This window comes from Protopterus annectens, chromosome 12.part0 (assembly GCF_019279795.1).
Source record: "Protopterus annectens isolate FY-2018-M chromosome 12.part0, PAN1.0, whole genome shotgun sequence".
NCBI classification, from domain to species: domain Eukaryota; kingdom Metazoa; phylum Chordata; order Ceratodontiformes; family Protopteridae; genus Protopterus; species Protopterus annectens.
Genome location: NC_056746.1, coordinates 231,117,760 through 231,135,899, shown reverse-complemented (window position 1 = coordinate 231,135,899; position 18,140 = coordinate 231,117,760). Strand labels below are relative to the sequence as shown.

General features: G+C 45.0%; 1 protein-coding gene across 1 annotated transcript in view; it reads right to left on the bottom strand.

Annotated features, from left to right (window-relative positions):
• The window catches only part of CRAMP1 (cramped chromatin regulator homolog 1), a 1,694,263-nt gene that overhangs the window by 1,442,129 nt on the left and 233,994 nt on the right, over positions 1-18,140 (bottom strand). The window contains exon 3 of the mRNA XM_044088908.1: positions 219-300. Within this exon, the coding sequence (XP_043944843.1) occupies positions 219-300 (82 nt within the window). The remainder of the gene's footprint in view (positions 1-218; positions 301-18,140) is intronic.

The following is an 18,140-nucleotide window of genomic DNA, read 5'->3' as shown; positions in this document are numbered from 1 at the left end:
CAATTCTACTTCACCTTTAAAAAAAGAAAATAAGCAAAATCTCACACCAACCAAAATTAAAGTAACTTTTGGACCTACACCAAGTGCAAACATGGCTACATACTTTGCTGATCAACAAGCTAAACACATCATAAGCTCGAACCAAAGGGTAAGGCATGCATTAAATGGTAGAAATTTCAAGCACAATATCTAGAAAAGCAAACTGTTGCAAAGGATACAACTCGTACTTCATGTAATGCCCACTTTTGTTTCAGGAACTCTATAAGACCAGAGACCTTCCGGTGTAGCTCTACTATCATTCTAAAAGGGGAAGAAAAAATAACATTAAAATACAGAAAATGAACCAACCTTTCCCATACTTAGAAAAATATCAGGAACTCAAGTTCCAATGAAACAACAAATATTCAAGCAAAAGTACTCACTCCAGCATAATTCTCTCATTTTACAGACTAGCCCTAAATTTCCTTTTTTTTTTTGGCACCATGCCGCTTACACTTTTTTGATCTTGTGGTAAATCACTAAGGCTTACAGCCAATCAGTAATGAAAAGCATCACGGTTTAATATTTTTTATACCAATAAGAATTTTCAGAAAAATATATGAAAGTTAAGTGCTTATCACAATGTTAGATCCACATCGTCAATTAGTCATCTGGTTCTAACATATGGGTTGGTTTATTGTATCCAACCCTGACACATAATCTGAAGCTTCTTTGGATTCAGAGCTCTGACTCCCCTCACCCATAATTCCCTGGACTCCACCTTAGCTACTCAGATCTAGTTTGCCCCCTTCCTTGTCTCTTATCTGAACAATTAACTTCAACAGAAGAGAAATACTCAGCAACTAAACTTAGAACCAAGACTCATTCAAGGTAGCAACCCAGTCCAATGCAAAAAAACATATAAGTGTCTTAAAGTAATGGAATACTGGCCACAAACCAATGTTTTAGCCTTATTTATTAAACAAATGTTGAATGCTTTCATCCGTTTTAATGAAAGGACTTCTTCAGAGTTCTGAAGAACCTCCACTGTAAGTGTGTGGGGGTGGGTACCCCACAAGACCAGCAAGCTGTTCCTCCTCCCTACCATTCTCACAATGGAGAGAATAGATTCCTCAGCAGAAAAAAAAATATGCCAGAAGGCTCCCACCTAGCCCATTGATTCTCATTTCCTGCCAAACAAATGAGCCTGACGTAAGATAATAGATAAGACTTCCTGCTTTTCCATGGATGCTTTACACCTTTCAGACTAGGGCATTCAGATAAGTACAATACCTTTGCTAAAACCCTTTTTTTACCTTTTTTTTCTACTCCCCTTCCCTCAACATTCCAACATAGTAACCTCAAATTTGGACATCACAGTGGCACTCTCAATGCTAGAAGCTTAAATTTAATTACTTCTATCTGACTACCACAACAGCCTACCAGAGGTAAACCCCATTTTCAGCAGATGTCCAACGGGGAAAAACTCCCAAGTTTGACGTACCACAAAAATACACACAAGAGAGGAAACAAAAGTAATAATCACATCAGCAAACTGGATAAAATTATTACGCACAGAGGTAGCAATTACATAAGACTTTACAGGACTATTAAAAATTCTCCTTCTTATGAAATTAACAAAGGGAAATTACCACAAGCCTCCTCACAGTCTGCATTTACTCGCACAAAACAAGGGGAGTTTGACACACCCAAATCTCAAGCAACTGTAACTAACTGCCTGGAAAATTCAATTTTGATACCTTTTAGGCACCTTTTTTTCATACCGCCCTATCGGTAGTACCAAAGGATCCAAAAAAATACTACGTACTGCAACGTGGGTAAGAGGGAAAGACAGAGACCCTCCTCCAAACAAAATTGGAGGCATCTGTGGTTACAGATTAGATGCGAGGCAAAAAGGGAAGAAAGTACAGTTGTGTACGCTTACCATAAATGTAGATGTTCAAGTGTATTCACTGTTGCAGTCATCACTTGTGGGTTATCGCTGCTGGGTAGACCTCAGTCAGCCCGAATACCAGAGTCAAGCTTTTCCCCTGTGCTGGCTGCTGTCGCCTGTGGACTGACATCAGGTCGTCAGTGGTATATAAGAGCAGCCGGCACCATTACATCAGTTTTTCTTGCCCTAACCTGTCGGACACCCTTGAAGGAAATGTTACAAAGAGCCCCTGCTGGCCCAAGGCCACAAGAATGACGGTTAAGCTCCAAAAAGGGTAAGACTAAGGGGGGAAGGTGGGAGGGAAAATATGACTGCAACAGTGAATTCACACGAACATCTACATTTATAGTAAGTGTACGCAACTGTACTATGTTCTCCGTGTTTCACTGTTACAGTAATCACATGTGGGAGGATTCCCAAAGCTGAGTAAGGGGAGGATGGAAGTAAAATTCCTAGGATTGAGCTAGCATGCCCTGCAGGACTGCAGAGGCAAAGCCTGCCAGAGCCCTAGAGAACAGGGGCAGGTGGTAGTGTTTGGTGAAGGTGTGGACCGAGGTCCAATGGCAGCTTCCAGGATGTCCCTGGTGGGTACTCCTCTAAGGAAGGCAGTGGAAGTAAAGGCTGCCTTATGTGGAATGAGTTCTGACAGATTTAGAAGGAGCATTTCCATGAAAAGCGTAGCAGAATTGTACACAGTGAGGCATCCACTCTGAAATGGTCTATTTGGAGATGGGCTTCCCCTCTTTCCCTGGGGCGAAGCCAACCAACAGTTGATCTGTCTTCCTAATCGACTTTGTTCTACGAAGGTAGTATCTTAACTGTGCATATCCAGAGTGTGGATAATTCTTCTCCCCTTTATTCTGAGGGCTTGGAAGAAAAGGTGGGGAGATGTACAGCCTGGTTTAGGGTCACATCTGATACTACCTTTGGCATGAATGAGGGATTAGACCTGAGAGACACCCTGTCTGCATGGAAGATGATGAAGGGTTCAGTGGCCTTGAGTGCTTGAAGTTCTAACACCCTCCTAGCTGAAGTAATAGCCAAGAGGAAGGCAGTCTTCAAGAAAAGGTGTTTTAGGTCTGCTGATGCAGCTGGTTCGAAGGGAGGCAGTGCCAGCTTTTCTAAGACATTTCAGGTCCCAGGCTGGAGTGGGTGCCCTTCTAAGGGGACCTAATGTTAGATACACCTCTGAGGAATTGTTTAATCAAAAGGTGAGAGAAGACGGGCTTGTTCAGCATGAAAGTGTGCTGAAATGGCTGAGGCGTGGATTTTAATGGAGAAAAAGGAGAGGCCCTTGTTAAGTAGCTCCACTAGGTAGTCCAAAATAAGTGGGAAGGACGGCTGGGAGCTGCTGTGACCTTTTAATAGGCACCAGAAGTTGAATCTTTTCCATTTCTCTGAGTTAGATTTCCTACTGCTGGGCCTTCTGGTTTCCTTAATATCTAGGACCTGCTGGCTCAACTGTGAGTTATCCCCTGTCACTGGGGGATAAGCCATGCTGAAAATTTGTGTGTGTGTGCAGGTTTGGCTACAGAATCCCCCATTTGGCTTGTGTCAAGAGGTCTGCAGTTAAAGGCAGTGGTCTGCAAGTATCCTTAGGCTGAGCAGCAAGGGGTACCAATATTATCCTGGCCAATCTGGTGCTAGAAGGATGGCTTTTGGTCCTTCCTGCTTTATTTTGAGCAGTACCCTTGGGAGTAAGGGCGGGGGCCACATAAATGAAGAGACTGGTCCCACTAGAATGAGAGAGCATCCATTTTCCAAGCGAGTGGGGTGGAACTCCCTGGTGCAGAATTTGTGCAGCTGACTGCTGTGTTTTGAAGCGAAGAGGTCCACCTCTGGTGTGTCCCCCTGGCCTGGGTGATTTGGAGGAATGCCCCCTTTTGGAGTTTCCACTTGTGGGGGGTCTAAGTAGTTTCTGCTTTGATGGTCTGCTAGGGTGGTTACTCCTGGGATATACTGGACTATCAGGTGTAGGCCCAAGGAGGAGGCGGTCTGCCAGAGCCTCATGGCTAGATTGCAGAGAGGGTAAGAGTGTGCCCCCCCCCCCCCGCTTGTTGATGTACAGCATGCCTGTGGTAGTGTCTGTTTTTATGAGGAGGACTCCTGGTTTTAGGTAGTCTTGGAAAGATGTGATAGCCTTGTGAACTGGCATCATTTCCTTTAGGTTGATGTGCCAGTACAGGTGCCTGAGGGCCGAAGAACCTTGAGTGCACCGGGTGTCTACATGAGCACCCCAAGCTAGGTCTGAGGCATCTGTGGTGATACTCTTGCCTTGAGGAAGGAAGGTGAAGGAAGAACTTTGTTCCGAGTGCAGGTCTCTGCCCAACAAAGAAACTCATTCCTTATGTATGGAATGAGGGGGAAGAGTTGTCTCCATAGACCGATAGTGTTGGCACCAAAGGTTCTTTAGGTACCGTTGGAGTTTCCTCATGTGCAGCCTGGCCAGGGGAATCATCAGAATGCAAGATGACATGTAACCCAGTGCTTGCAGAATTTTCCATGCTGTGGGTTTTTTTCTGAGAGTTAACTGGGAGAAGTAATTTGGCACAAAGCATTGTTTTTCTGGTGAGAGGAAGGCTGTGTCCAGGACTGCACCCAAGAAAGTGATCTGCATGGAGGGGTTTATGTTTGATTTTTTCCCTTTGACAGTGAACCCTAGAGAGGTTAGGGTCGTTTGTGCAAACAGCAGGTCCTGTAGTAACTTCTCCCAGTTGTCTGCCTGGATTAGGCAGTCATCCAGATAAAGGTAAATATGGATGTGTTGCTGTGTGCAGAAAGAAACCACTGGGGTCAGGCATTTTGTGAAGCCCCTGGAAGCCGTAGATAAGCCAAAGGGTAGCGCAGAGAACTGAAAGTGTTGCGAACCTGCTCTGAAGCATAGGTATTTTCTGCAAGACTCACTTAGGGGTATATGAAGGCAGGCATCCTTTTACGTCTAGGGTGGCTAGCCATGCATTTTTGTTCGGCATTGGTAAAAGTTTTTGAAGAGTTGGCATTTTGAATTTTGGGACCTCTAGGTTCACCAAGTGCCTTCTTTTCTTGGCACTCGGAAGAGTCTGGAGTAAAAACCCTTTCCTGCTTGCTCCTATGGCACAGGATCTTGAGCAAGGAGTATGTGCACTAGTTTTAATGTTTCTGCCCACTGATTTGGAGGTAGATTTTGGTAACCTGTTAAGGTTGGGACTTGTTAGAAGGAAAATTTGCAGCCCTGAAAAATTATTTTTAATACCTATTGGTCCTTTGTTACAGACAGCCAACTTTGTTTGTAAAGGGATAGGCTTCCTCCTAACCTCTCATGGGCAGGGGAGTGGGAGTCATTGCACGTTCTTAGAGTAGTGAGTGGACTTAGAACACCCTGCTGTGGGAGTGGTAGAGGGCCACTGCTTAGTCCTTCGCTGGCCTTAGGCTGTGGTCTAACTGGTCTGTCCCTGCAAGGCCTCCCTTGAACCTGTCTATTGGGGGCTGGGAAAGATCCGTGCTTAAAGGGAAAGTTTCTGCTGAATCTGGGAGGAAGCCTGTAACTGCTTGCATAGATTTAGCTATTTCCTCCATTTTTTTGATGACCTCCTCTGCTTTTCATCCAAACAAGCAGTCTTTATCGAGCGGGGCATCCACTAGCTTTGATTTCACATGATCAGGCAGTGGCTGTTCTTTTAGCCATGCGTGCCTCCTAATGACTGAACCTGCCACAGCAGCCCTACTTGAGACTTCTACAACACTGAATCCGCAATGAAGGGACTTGTTTAGCTACTTGAGAAGTAGAGTGCAGAAGATCTGCTAACTCTTTGGGAGTATTACATCAGAGAAAGATGACATTTTTTTTTCATAAGCTCCAAGGTGTGTTGTTGATATTTTAGCATATGGAACTGGCAGTTAAGAGCTCTAATACCTAAGGTTGTGGTGTACACTTTCTTACCCCATCTGTCCAGAGCTCGAGTCCTTGTCAGAGGGAATTGGGTTTTTAGATGAGCTAGCCTTGGCCGCTTTGGGACACTGTGCGATGACCTCTGGGTCTGCTGCAGGGTTTTTAAATAAGTACTTATGTGAATCAGGCACCCTGTAGTACCTATCAGGTTTTCTAGGAGTAGGGGGTAGGGCGTCAGAGGTGAGCTCACTGAAAACATCGTCCAACATGCCCAGAATAGGAGGGATGGTCAAGGGTCTGTGCTGAGGAAGATCTAGAAACTCTCAAGTCTTTTCTTAAACTAAGGATAATCTTGGGCTTCCCAGTGGAAATGCTCTCTGAGAATGCAGGGTTTCCCCAAATAAAAGATCCTTGGGGGGGTGGGTAGATTCCTCTGCATCAGAATCCTCAATGAAGAGGAGGTTGTTCCTCATGTGAATCCAAGTAGTCTGAAAGTTCAGAATCCGGCTCTGTGTGAACTTCAGGGGAAGTATCCCTCTTTCTTTTAGGAGGACTGGTTTGGCCACTCCTGATGAAAGTGATCAGGTCCTCCGCCATTTTCAGTGACTGTGCCTGAGACGGTGGAGGCAGCTAAGATGACCTAGATGAACTAAGAAGGCAACTAGAGAATGTTTTCTTTGAGATGGTCTTGCTTTTAGACATTAGTAAATCTGTTTGTCATTGGAATGCGGAAGTCAGAGACGAAGACGTCGGGTTTTGCCTTCAATCAGTTGTGCGAAGAACCTCCTTGGAAGCCGGTGCCTGCGTAGTGGCTCCAGACCCAACCGAAGCGAAGACAATCGAGGGATTGGATGATGAAGCATTCTGCGGCAAGATACCAGACTCCGAAAGGGTCTCAGTAGAAGACTGTGAAAGAAACGACTCTGGCATCAGGGGCTGTGAATGCACCTCACTGAATTCCTGAGAACTGCCGACTTGCTTCTGGGATGGGTCATCTGAATGCTTAAGTTTGTGTGGTCTGTCCCTTTCTTTTTTCTTTTCGTTTTTTGGAAATATCCACAGACTTCTGACCGATGGATGCCATTTCATAATGCGAGGAACTACTTCAGAAATGCCTGGCTACAAATTCAGCTCTACGGTGAATAGTCTTAGAATTGAAAAGTGTGCAGAACTAACAACGGGGACGTAGTGCTCTGGGCCTAGAAAAATAACCCACAATGTAATGAAGTCTCGGTGTGGTATTTGTTTTCCACAGAGGATGATTACTTACTTTTTCGACATAGGTTAATGCCAATAAAAAGGTACCCAACGGGGAACTTGGCTTTAGTCGTTTTCAGAATCAATTTCCACTCTGGCAACGACCGACTGGCACACACACAAAATGCTTTTGCTTTGGGCTCCATGGCAAGAAAGACTGATGTAATGGCATTGATTGCTCGCATTTATACCACTGATGACCTGACATCAGTCCACAGGCGACAGCAGCCGGCATAGGGGAAAAGCTTGACTCTGGTATTTGGGCTGACCGAGGGCTACAAAGCAGGGATAACCCACAAGTGATGACTGCAACAGTGAAACACGAAGAAAGTACAGTTTTGTACCTACCACAAATGTAGATGTCCGACAGGTATGCAACTGCAGTCATAACATATGGGTTGTCCTGCCTCAGGCAGCCCTTCGGTCGGCCGGATTCCAAAGTCTGGGTCTGGCCTCGGCTGATGTCGCACTTTGCCCGACGTCAGAGCGTCTGGGGTATAAAAACATCAGCTGACGCCATTTTCCTCAGTGTTTCTTGCCCCAGATGCCAGGTGCCCTCTAGGAAGGCCAAATTTGGAGGAATGCAATAAATTCCAAAACATTTTCCAAAATATATACATGTATATACAAACAAATACACCATAACAGATCCCCCAGCTAGCTAATGGAGGGGTAAGCACCCTAGGAGTACCACAGAGGGGAAGGAGGGAGGGTAACCCTGACTGCAGATGCATACCTATCGGACATCTACATTTATGGTAGGTACAAAACTGTACTATGTCCTTCAAGGATGCATCTGTAGTCATAACATATGGGTAGAATACCATAGCCAATCTGGGAGAGGAGGTACTAAGAAAAGGATGGTGTAGTTAAGATACCCTGCAGGACTGCTGTAGCAAAACCTGCTCTGGCCCTGGAGTATAAAGGAAAATTGTAATGTTTGGCAAATGTATGCACGGAGCTCCATGTAGCAGCTTCTAAAATGTCCTTGGTAGCCACCCCTCTTAGGAAGGCTGTAGTGGTGGCTGTGGCCCTCGTGGAATGAGGCCTAATGTTTGCAGGAACCGTCTTTCCATGAAAGGAGTAACAAAACCGAATGCAATTTCCTATCCACTTTGAAATTGTCCGTTTGGAAATTGCTTTTCCTTGCACCCCAGCAGCATATGCTACAAGGAGTTGGTCAGTCTTTCTGTAACATTTAGTTGTGTGCAAGTAGTAGCATAGTTGTCTGTATATCCAGAGTGTGTAGAAGTTTTTCCCCTTTATTTTGTGGATTTGGGAAAAAAGTAGGCAAGTGAATAGCTTGGTTCAAGGATACCCTAGATACCACCTTTGGCAAGTAGGGTTGGTTCTCAATGAAACTCTGTCCTGATGGAAGATAAGAAATGGCTGTACTGCCATTAAAGCTTGTAACTCAGATACTCTTCTTGCTGAAGTTATGGCCAGAAGGAATGCAGTTTTCCAAGACAGAAACTGTAGATCTGCCGATGCTGCTGGTTCAAAGGGAGGAAGTGTTAGTTTCTCCAGCACAAAGTTGAGATCCCAAGTAGGCAAAGGGGGTTTTCCTTGGAGGATTGATGTTTTTGATTCCTCTCAGAAATTGCTTGAGGAGAGGATGCGAGAAGATAGGTGGATCAGCATTGTATTCTGCTGAAATTGCTGAGGCATGAATCTTAATGGAAGAATAGGACAGGCCATTGTGGAACAATTCTGCTAAGTATTCCAGAATATGTGTCATGCTTGCCACTGTCACACTTAAGCCTTTTGTTGTGTTCCAAATGAGAAATCTTTTCTATTTTGCTGAGTATGTCTTCCTTGTGGAAGGTCGGCGAGCTTCCATAATAATGTCCTTTACTCTCTGTGACAAGGTATTTTGAGGGGGGTTTATGGAATTTTCCAGGCAGTTAGCTGTAATGTTTTCAAGTTGGGATGCATGATCTTGAAATTGTTCTGCGTCAGAAGAAGTGGCCAGAGGGGTAGAGGCCACGGTTTCGTCTGCGACATGCTCCTCAGTAGTGGGTGCCAGTGCTGTCTTGGCCAGTCTGGAGCTATCAGAATCACTCTTGGCTGTTCTGCCCTGATCTTCAGTAAAACCTTGGACATTAATGGGAGAGGTGGGAAGGCATAGACCTTTAGAGCTTTCCAGCTGAGAGAGAGTCCACCCTCCAAGCTTGTGGGTGGTATGTCCTTGAGCAGAATGTTTTCAGTTGATGATTGTGGGGCGAGGCGAACAGATCCATCTCCGGCTTTCCCCATGCTTGTGTTATGAGTAGAAAGATGTCTGGGTGCAGCATCCATTCGTGTGCATCCATGGTAGTTCTGCTTAAGCTGTCTGCCAGTGCATTTTCTTTCCCTGGCACGAACTGGGCCTGTAGTTGGATATTGAGTTTCAAGCATAGTTCCCATAGATTCATGGCCTGCCTGCATAGAGGGTAGGAATGCGTGCCTCCTTGCTTGTTTATGTACCACATGACCGTGGTGTTGTCTGTCCTTATTAACAGGTGGCCTTGGTGGAGGAAAGGTTTGAAGGCCTCGATTGCGTGCATCACTGCCAGCATTTCCTTTTGGTTTATGTGCATGCTCTGCTGTCCTTGAGACCATAGGCCTTGTATGCATTTGTCCTCCATGTGTGCTCCCCATCCTCGGTCCGAAGCGTCCGTGGTGATGGTTTGTTTTGTTTTTGGTTTGTTGAAGGGCAACCCTCTGTTGGACTGGCAGGCATGAGCCCACCACAGGAATTCCTTTTGAAGGCAAGGAATGATTGGTATCAAAGTTTCCAAACTGTAACTGTGCTGAGACCATACACTCCTTAGGTACCACTGTAATTTTCTCATATGCAGCCTGGCTTGTGGAATCAGAATTATGCAGGATGCCATGTAACCCAGGGCCTACAGGATTTTCCTTGCAGTCAGCTGAGTTTGTCTTGTCAGATTCATGAAGTAATCCGGAAGTTGTTTTTGTTTTTCTTCTGTGAGTAAGGCCATTTGGGTGGTTGTATCTAGATCTGCACCCAAGAAAGTTATCCTTTGGGATGGAACAAGTCTTGATTTTTGGATGTTGACTGTGTATCCCAAGGCCTGTAATAGGTGGATGGCATAGTCCAAATCCTTTATCAAATTTTTCTTGTTGTCCGCTTGTATAAGGCAGTCGTCCAGATAGGGGTAGATTTGAATCCCCTGAAGTCTGCAGTGTGCAATTACTGATGCCAGGCATTTCGTGAATACTCTGGGCGCAGTAGATAAGCCAAAGGGCAATGCTGAGAATTGATAATGCTCTGATCCTGCAAGAAATCTGAGGTGTCTTCTGCAACTTTGCCGAATAGGGACATGCAGGTATGCCTCCTTGAGATCTAGAGTCACCAGCCAAGACTCCTTGCCCAGCATGGGAAGAAGTTGCTGTAGGATCAGCATCTTGAATTTTGGCACAATGAGGAAAGTGTTCAGTGCGGACAGGTCGAGAATAGGCCTCCATTGATTTTCTTTTCTTGGAACAAGGAATAATCTGGAGTAAAATCCTTGACCCTGTTCTGAAAGAGGTACCTTTTCTATGGCTTTCATTTGAATTAAGTTGCTGATCTGCTTTAAAGCCTCTGCTCTTTGATTTGGTGAAAGGTTTGGCATTCTGTTTCTTCTTGGCAGAGTGTGGAAGTGGAACCTGTATCCTTTGTCTATAATTTGCAGTGTCCATGTGTCCCTTGTAATGTAATGCCAGTTTTTTGAGAATAAAGAAAGCTTTCCCCCCAGTGGTGCTTCCAACTGAGCCCTGGTCGGCGGAAGCAAAGGAAAGGCATTGAGTCTGTCCAGGTGTAGTAGTTGTTGCTGTTCCTGCACTACCTCTCTGGTGGTAGGCTGCCACTGACGGCCTCTGTAGGAGCCTCTAGCTTGCCCTCTACCTCTGGGACGCCTGTTCCTGCCCCTCTGGGATCTGTCAGAATCTGGAAAGGACCAATTCTTACTTGGCCAGTTTCTGCTGAATCTCGGTGGTTGTACTTGCAGAAAGTCCTTAAACTGTTTGCACAGATTTTGCCTTTTCTTCAAACTTCTTTAAGACCTCCTGAGCCGAGGAACCAAATAATTTTTGTTTTTCCATTGGAGCATACAGGAGTTTTGCTTTAACATGGTCTGGTAAAGATTGTTCCTTCAACCAGGCATGCCTACGAATAACTGCCCCAGTCATAGCTGACCTACATGAAGCTTCCAGTGCATCATAACCACACTGCAAAAAATGATTACTAACCTGCTGTGAGTTATGAACCAGATCCTGAAGGGATTTACGGTCAAGGGGTTCAGAAGAGGAAAGCTTCTTATGCAATTCATCTAACAAATACTCTTGCTACTGTATCATATGAAATTGACAATTTAATGCCCTCAAGGAAAGAGTTGCAGAAGTATATACCGTCTTTCCCCATCTCTCTCAAGCTCTAGACTCCCTTTCAGAAGGTAGAGGATTTTTGGCAGTGGCAGTTGCAACCCCTTTTGGGCCCTGAGAAATAGTATCTGGGTCTGCAGAATGGGCCTTGTACAGATGTAAATGAGAATCCAGGACCCTGTAGTATCTATCAGGTTTGGCAGTAGCCGGAGGGAGAGTATCAGGGGCTGTACTGACATCATTGTACACATCATCAATAACATTCAAAACAGGAGGTATAGCTAAGGGCCTGTGCTGAGGTAAATGTAAAAAGGTCCTTAATCTCTTTCTAGAATCAGAAAATTCCTGACCCTGCCATTGAAAATGCTCTCTCAGAGTGTAGTGTCTCACCAAAGGAAAACTCTTCAGGAGGGGAGGCCGAAGGTATAGATTCTTCAGCATCAGAATCCTCGTAGGCCGAATAAGCCTCCTCCTGGTGATCTGACAACACAGATCCATCCGTAGACTCATCTGAAGAGTGTTGGTCAGAGGGCTCAGTCCTGGGCCTTTTGTCTGGTGGTGGTTGAGAGCCCCTGTCCGGGTGAGGCTGAGAACCTCTAATTAAAGAGATAAGATCCTCTCTGCAAGGCTGAGGATCTGAGAACTAGAAGGTGGTCTCTGAGAGGTAGTCTTGGGAGGCAAAGCTTTAGCAAGTTTAGCAGCTTTAGCCATGGAAAAAGCCTTAACGGACATGGATGCAGGGGGTCTGGCAGCACCACGTGCAGGAGTAGACTTGTCCAAAGGAATGGTGTTGGACATTTCCTGGACACTGGTTTCAGTAGGTAGCTCAGTAGCCGACTCAGCCGGAGCCTCCAGGGCCGCGGTGGTCGGTTGAGTGGATTCGGTTAAAGTAAGTACCGTGGACTCGGTTTCAGCCGAAACCGAGACACTCGCGGTAGGCCTAACCGTGGTTTCAGCCGAAACCGCGGGCCGCGAGTGTCGGTCCTTTTCCTTCCGTTTTTTTTCACCAATTGCGAAGTCGGAGTCTCCGACGGCATCTTATATGCGAAATTAGCCCCAAAGAATTCCACTGCAAACTCCGACCGACGTCTAAGAGTTCGTCGGTTGAAGGAAGCACAGGCTGAACAGGCCAAGACGGCGTGGTCTGGGCCTAAACAAGGGGGCAGTAAGAGTGGAAATCCTTATGAGGTACTTGTTTCCCACAAGTTAAACAATTATTTACTTTATCTGACATCAGCTGAGGCAAGAAAGAGTCCCCAACGGGGTACTTAGCTTTTTCGAAGTCTTCGGTAGCTGAATCACAGGATCTGACCGACCGGCACTTGCGAACTGCTTCTGCTTCGGGCACAGCGCGGCAAGAAAGACTGAGGAAAATGGCGTCGGCTGATGCTTTTATACCCCAGACGCTCTGACGTCAGGGAAAGTGCGACATCAGCCGAGGTCAGACCCAGACTTTGGAATCCGGCCGACCGAAGGGCTGCCTGAGGCAGGACAACCCATATGTTATGACTGCAGATGCATCCTTGAAGGACATCATCTGGAGTGGTGCCTACCTGTTGTATCCAACAGTGCATTTCCTTTCTAACAAAGCCCAAAATTGGAATTTGAACTTCTAATGGATGCAAATGTTGAGTCTATGTATTGTTTACAAATCACTGAATTTTTCACATATGTAACTTTGCATGAGGAATCATGAGAATCATACATGTCAACAACCCTAGGATACAGAGAAATTTGCCAGAGACTGACTGGATAAGTTCAGGAAAATATCCAGATAAACATCCACTTTCTACATAGCCAAAAAGGATTTTTGCTGGGAAGGCATGACAGAGACATTTCTGTGTGACTGAGTCCAGTTCAATTTCTAAAGACTTGTCTAGAACCCCAGACTGGGCAGAAAAAATGAAATGCATGTGAAAGACGCGACATCTGGAAAAAGATTCTGCAATGATAAGCAAGTCATCAAAATCTGGAAAACTGTGAATGACATGTAGTCTGCAATGAGCTGCCACTTTGCAAACACTCTGGCAGATGCAGATAAAGTACAGTTGTGTACACTTACATAAATGTAGATGTTAGAGTGCATTCACTGTTGCAGTCATTACATTTAGGGTAATCTGCTGGCAGGTTGCCCTCAGTCGGCCGGATAAAGTCTTGGGTCCTGCGCCGGTTGCTGTCCCTACTTCCATGACGTCAGGGGTATAAAACATGCAGACGACGCCATTTTCATCAGATCTTCTTGCCCCAGATGTCAGGTGCCCCCAAATGGGGAGCAATACATATATCTATCTATATATATATATATATATATATATATATATATATATATATATATATATAAATAATTTAGAGCACAAACAATATACCTCCAATCAAAAACAAATACAGCAAAAAGGCTTTTAAGCATATTAAAAGAAAGAAGAGGTATAGTAAGAAAACTCCTAGGGCTGGAGGGTGGGTAACCAGGACTGCAACAGTGAATACACTTCAACATCTACATTTATGGTAAGCGTACACAACTGTACTATATTCTTCGTGTTTCACTGTTGAAGTCATTACATTTGGGTAGATTCCCAAAGCTATGGTTGGGAGGATGGATTTATACATAATTAGGAGCAGCTACAAGGCCCTGCAGAACAGCAGTGGCAAAACCTGCTCTGGATTTAAAGAAGAAAGATAAGTAGTAATGTTTGGCGAACGTATGAAATGAGCTCCAGGTAGCAGCTTCTAGAATGTCTCTGGTAGGAACCCCTCTGAGAAAGGCTGCAGACGTACATGCAGCCCTGGTGGAATGAGATCTTATCCCCTTGGGGACAGGTTTACCATGGTGCACATAGCAGAAATGAATACAATGGCTTATCCATTTAGAAATAGTCTGCTTTGAAATAGGTTTTCCCTCTGCCCCTGCAGCAAATGCCACCAATAGTTGCTCAGATTTTCTTAGAGGTTTTGTCCTGTTTAAGTAGAATCTAAGTTGTCTGTGCACATACAATAAATGCAGAATCCGCTCACCCTTGTTCTGTGGATTGGGAAAGAAAGGTGGCAGATGAATGGTCTGATTAAGAGCCACACTGGATACCGCCTTAGGCATGAAAGATGGATTGGTCCTGACAGCCACCCTGCCCCGATGAAAAATAATGAAAGGCTCTACTGCCATAAGAACCTTGAATTCTGAAATCCGTCTAGCTGAAGTAACTGCTAAAAGAAAAGCTGTTTTCCAGGAGAGAAATTTTAAAACTGCAGTAGCAGCTGGCTCAAAAGGAGGTAGAGTGAGTTTTTCCAAATCAAAATTGATGTCCCATGTAGGAGCTGGTGCTCTCCTGGGAGGTCTTAAATTTTTGGCCCCTCTGAGGTACTGCTTTAGCAGAGGATGAGAAATGAGGGGAGGCTCAGTGTTATAATGAGCTGAAATGGCAGAGGCATGGATTTTTATAGGCCCTTGTGAAGCATCTCGGTTAAATATTGCAGAATCTGAGGAATATTGGGTATTGCTGTACTTAATCCTTGTGCTTGGTTCTAGGCACAGAATCTTTTCCATTTGTCTGCAAAAGATTTTCTAGTACTAGGCCCTCTAGCCTCCAAAATGACATCCATCACAGGTTTGCAGAGAGATGTAACAGGTGAAATTAGTTGATTAGCCATGATGCAAGATTCAGAGTTTGGAGCTGAGTGTGCAGAATTTGATAGTTCTGCTGAGATAGTAAGTAAGGTGTCAAAGGCAGGTACCATGGAGGAAGGTGTGAAATATTGCGTAGGAACGGGTACCAGTGTTGGTGAGACCAGTCTGGAGCAATCAGCATCATTTTTGGTTTTTCCTGTCTGACTTTTAGTAAGACCTTGGAGAGCAGAGGCAGAGGGGGAGGGGGAAAGGCATTGACTGACAGGCTTTTCCAGCTGAAGGATAGAGCATCCACTTTCCAAGCTTTTTTGTGATGAATTCTTGTGCAGAATTTGTCCAACTGATAGTTTTGGGGTGAGGCAAAAAGATCTATGTCTGGGCTCCCCCATTTGCGTGTCAACATGCTGAAGATTTGTGGATCCAGTTTCCATTCGTGTGGGCCCATAAGATTTCTGCTTAGTTCGTCTGCCAGAGTATTTTGCTTTCCTGACAGGAACTGAGCTTGGAGATGTATTTGATAAGTCAAGGCCGTGTTCCACAAAGCCATAACTAGTCTGCAAAGGGGGTAGGAATTGGTACCCCCCTGCTTGTTTATGTACCACATGACTGTGGTGTTGTCTCTGTCTATCAGTAGTTGTCCTGGATGAAGCTTGTCCTTGAAAGGCTGTCAGAGCATTGTGTACAGCTAGCATTTCTTTCTGGTTGATATGTAGGGGCATTTGATTTGGGCTCCATTGGCCCTGAATGCATCTCCCTGCCAGATGCGCCCCCCAAGCATAATCTGATGAGTCTGTAGTCAGGGTTTGGGCAACAGGGGGTGGAGAGAATGACAGTCCCTTGTTTTAGTGGCAGGCCTCTGCCCACCATAGGAACTCTAGCTGCAGGCAAGGAATGATAGGAATCATCGTTTCCAGGCTGTGACAATGTTGACTCCATAAGCTTTTAAGGTACCATTGAAGCTTCCTCATAGGCAGTCTTGCATATGGAATTATTAGGATGCAGGAGGCCATGAACCCCAAGGCCTGCAGAATTTGTCTTGCAGATAGCTGGGTTTTTGTGGCAACTTGCTTGAAGTAATTCATCAATTGAATTTGTTTTTCTGGCATACGGTAGGTCATCTGGGCAGTTGTATTCAAGCTTGCACCCAGGAATGTAATTATTTGAGAGGGTACCAGTTATGATTTCTTTTCATTTATGGTGTACCCTAGACAAGTTAGAAGTCTTTTTACAAACAGCAGATGTTTTAGAAGAGTGTCCTCGTTTTATGCCTGAATTAGACAATTGTCCAGGTAAGGATAAATTTTAATGTTTCTTTGTCTGCAAAATGCAATTACTGGCGCCAGGCACTTTGTGAAGACCCTGGGCACAGTAGATAAGCCAAAGGGCAGTGCAGAGAACTGGCAATGCAAATAGCCTGCTTTGAAGCGGAGGTATCTTCTGCAAGATTCCCTGATTGGGATATGCATGTAAGCCTCTTAAGTCTAGAGTTACCAACCAAGCATTTTTGCCTAGCATGGGCAGTAACTGTTGTAGAGTCAGCATCTTGAATTTTGGAATGTCCAGAAATGTATTTAGAATGGATAAGTCCAGGATTGGACGCCATGGTTTCTCTTTTCTGGGTACCAGGAAAAGTCTTGGATAAAAAACATGTCCTTTTTCCTTTTCTGGTACTGGTTGAATAGCCCCCATATTCATGAGGGACATAACTTGTTTCTGGGCCTCTGCCCACTGATATGGAGGCAGATCTGGCCATCCGTTTGGGATTGGCAACGTGTGGAAATGAAATCTGTATCCCTGGGATACTATATTTAAAACCCACTTGTCCTGGGTAATTAGTTGCCAGTTTCCAGCATGAAGTGCCAGTTTTCCCCCCAAAGGGGCGGCCAAAAGATAAGTGCTTGGTGATTGCAGTGGAAAGTTATTGAGACTGTTTACTGTAGGAAGGTGCCTTGCTACTTCCAGATTTGGAGGTGGAGGCACCCCATTGTTTTGTTCTCCAAGTTCCTTGTGACTGAAACCTGGAGCCTTTGGAATGTCTGGGTTTGACCTGAGCGGCTTGGAGGGTACTGGGAAGGAGCAATTCTTAGTAGGCCAGTGCCTACTAAACCTGAGTGGGTGCACTTGTAGGAAATCTTTTACAGTTTGCATAGATTTAGCTTTATCTTCCATCTTTTTCAAAACTTTTTCTGCCTTATTACCAAATAGACTGTCCTGTTGTAAAGGAGCATCCAACAACTTTGCTTTAACATGATCAGGCAGATTTTGCTCCTTGAGCCAAGCATGCCTTCTTATCACAGATCCAGTTACAGCTGCCCTGCAAGAGGCCTCCAAGGAATCAAAACCACATTGCAAAGTATGCTTTCCAACTTGTTCAGCTGAATGCAATAAGTCCTGCAACTCTATTTTCTACACAGTCAGAATTCAACATAATTTTCTGCTTAAGTAAGCTCATGACATGCTATTTAAGTATATGAAATTGACAGTTTAAAGATCCGATTGCCAAGGTTGCAGACGTGTAAACCTTCTTACCCAATCTATCCAGCGCCCTGGAGTCTCTATCAGAAGGGGTAGGATTTTTAGCAGTAGAAGCCTTAACGCCTTTGGGACCCTGAGAAATGGTTTCAGGGTCAGCAGTAGGGTTTTTAAAGAGGAATTTGAGGGAGTCAGGAATCCTGTAATACCTGTCTGGCTTACTAGGAGCTGGAGGCAGGGAATCAGGAGCCACGCTGGATTCCGAGAAAACATCATCAACAATGTCTAGAAGAGGAGAGGTATAGCCAAAGGCCTATGCTGAGGAAGGAGGAAATCCCTAAGCCTCTTTTTAGATTCTGAAAAATCCTAACTCTCCCAGTGAAAGTGTTCCCTTAAGGTACGCCAAGTTTCTCCAAAAGAAAAATCCTCAGGAGGAGAAGCAGAAGGGATGGAATCCTCTGCATAAGAGTCCTCATAAGGTGGAATAGAAAATTCCTGATCAGAAGAGGAATCAGAAGAAATAGAAACCTGATCTGATGATTCATAGTCAGTGCCTTGCCTAGGCCTCTTAGCAGGAGGGGGATGGGTACCCCTAATCAAGGTAATTAAATCCTCAGCCATTT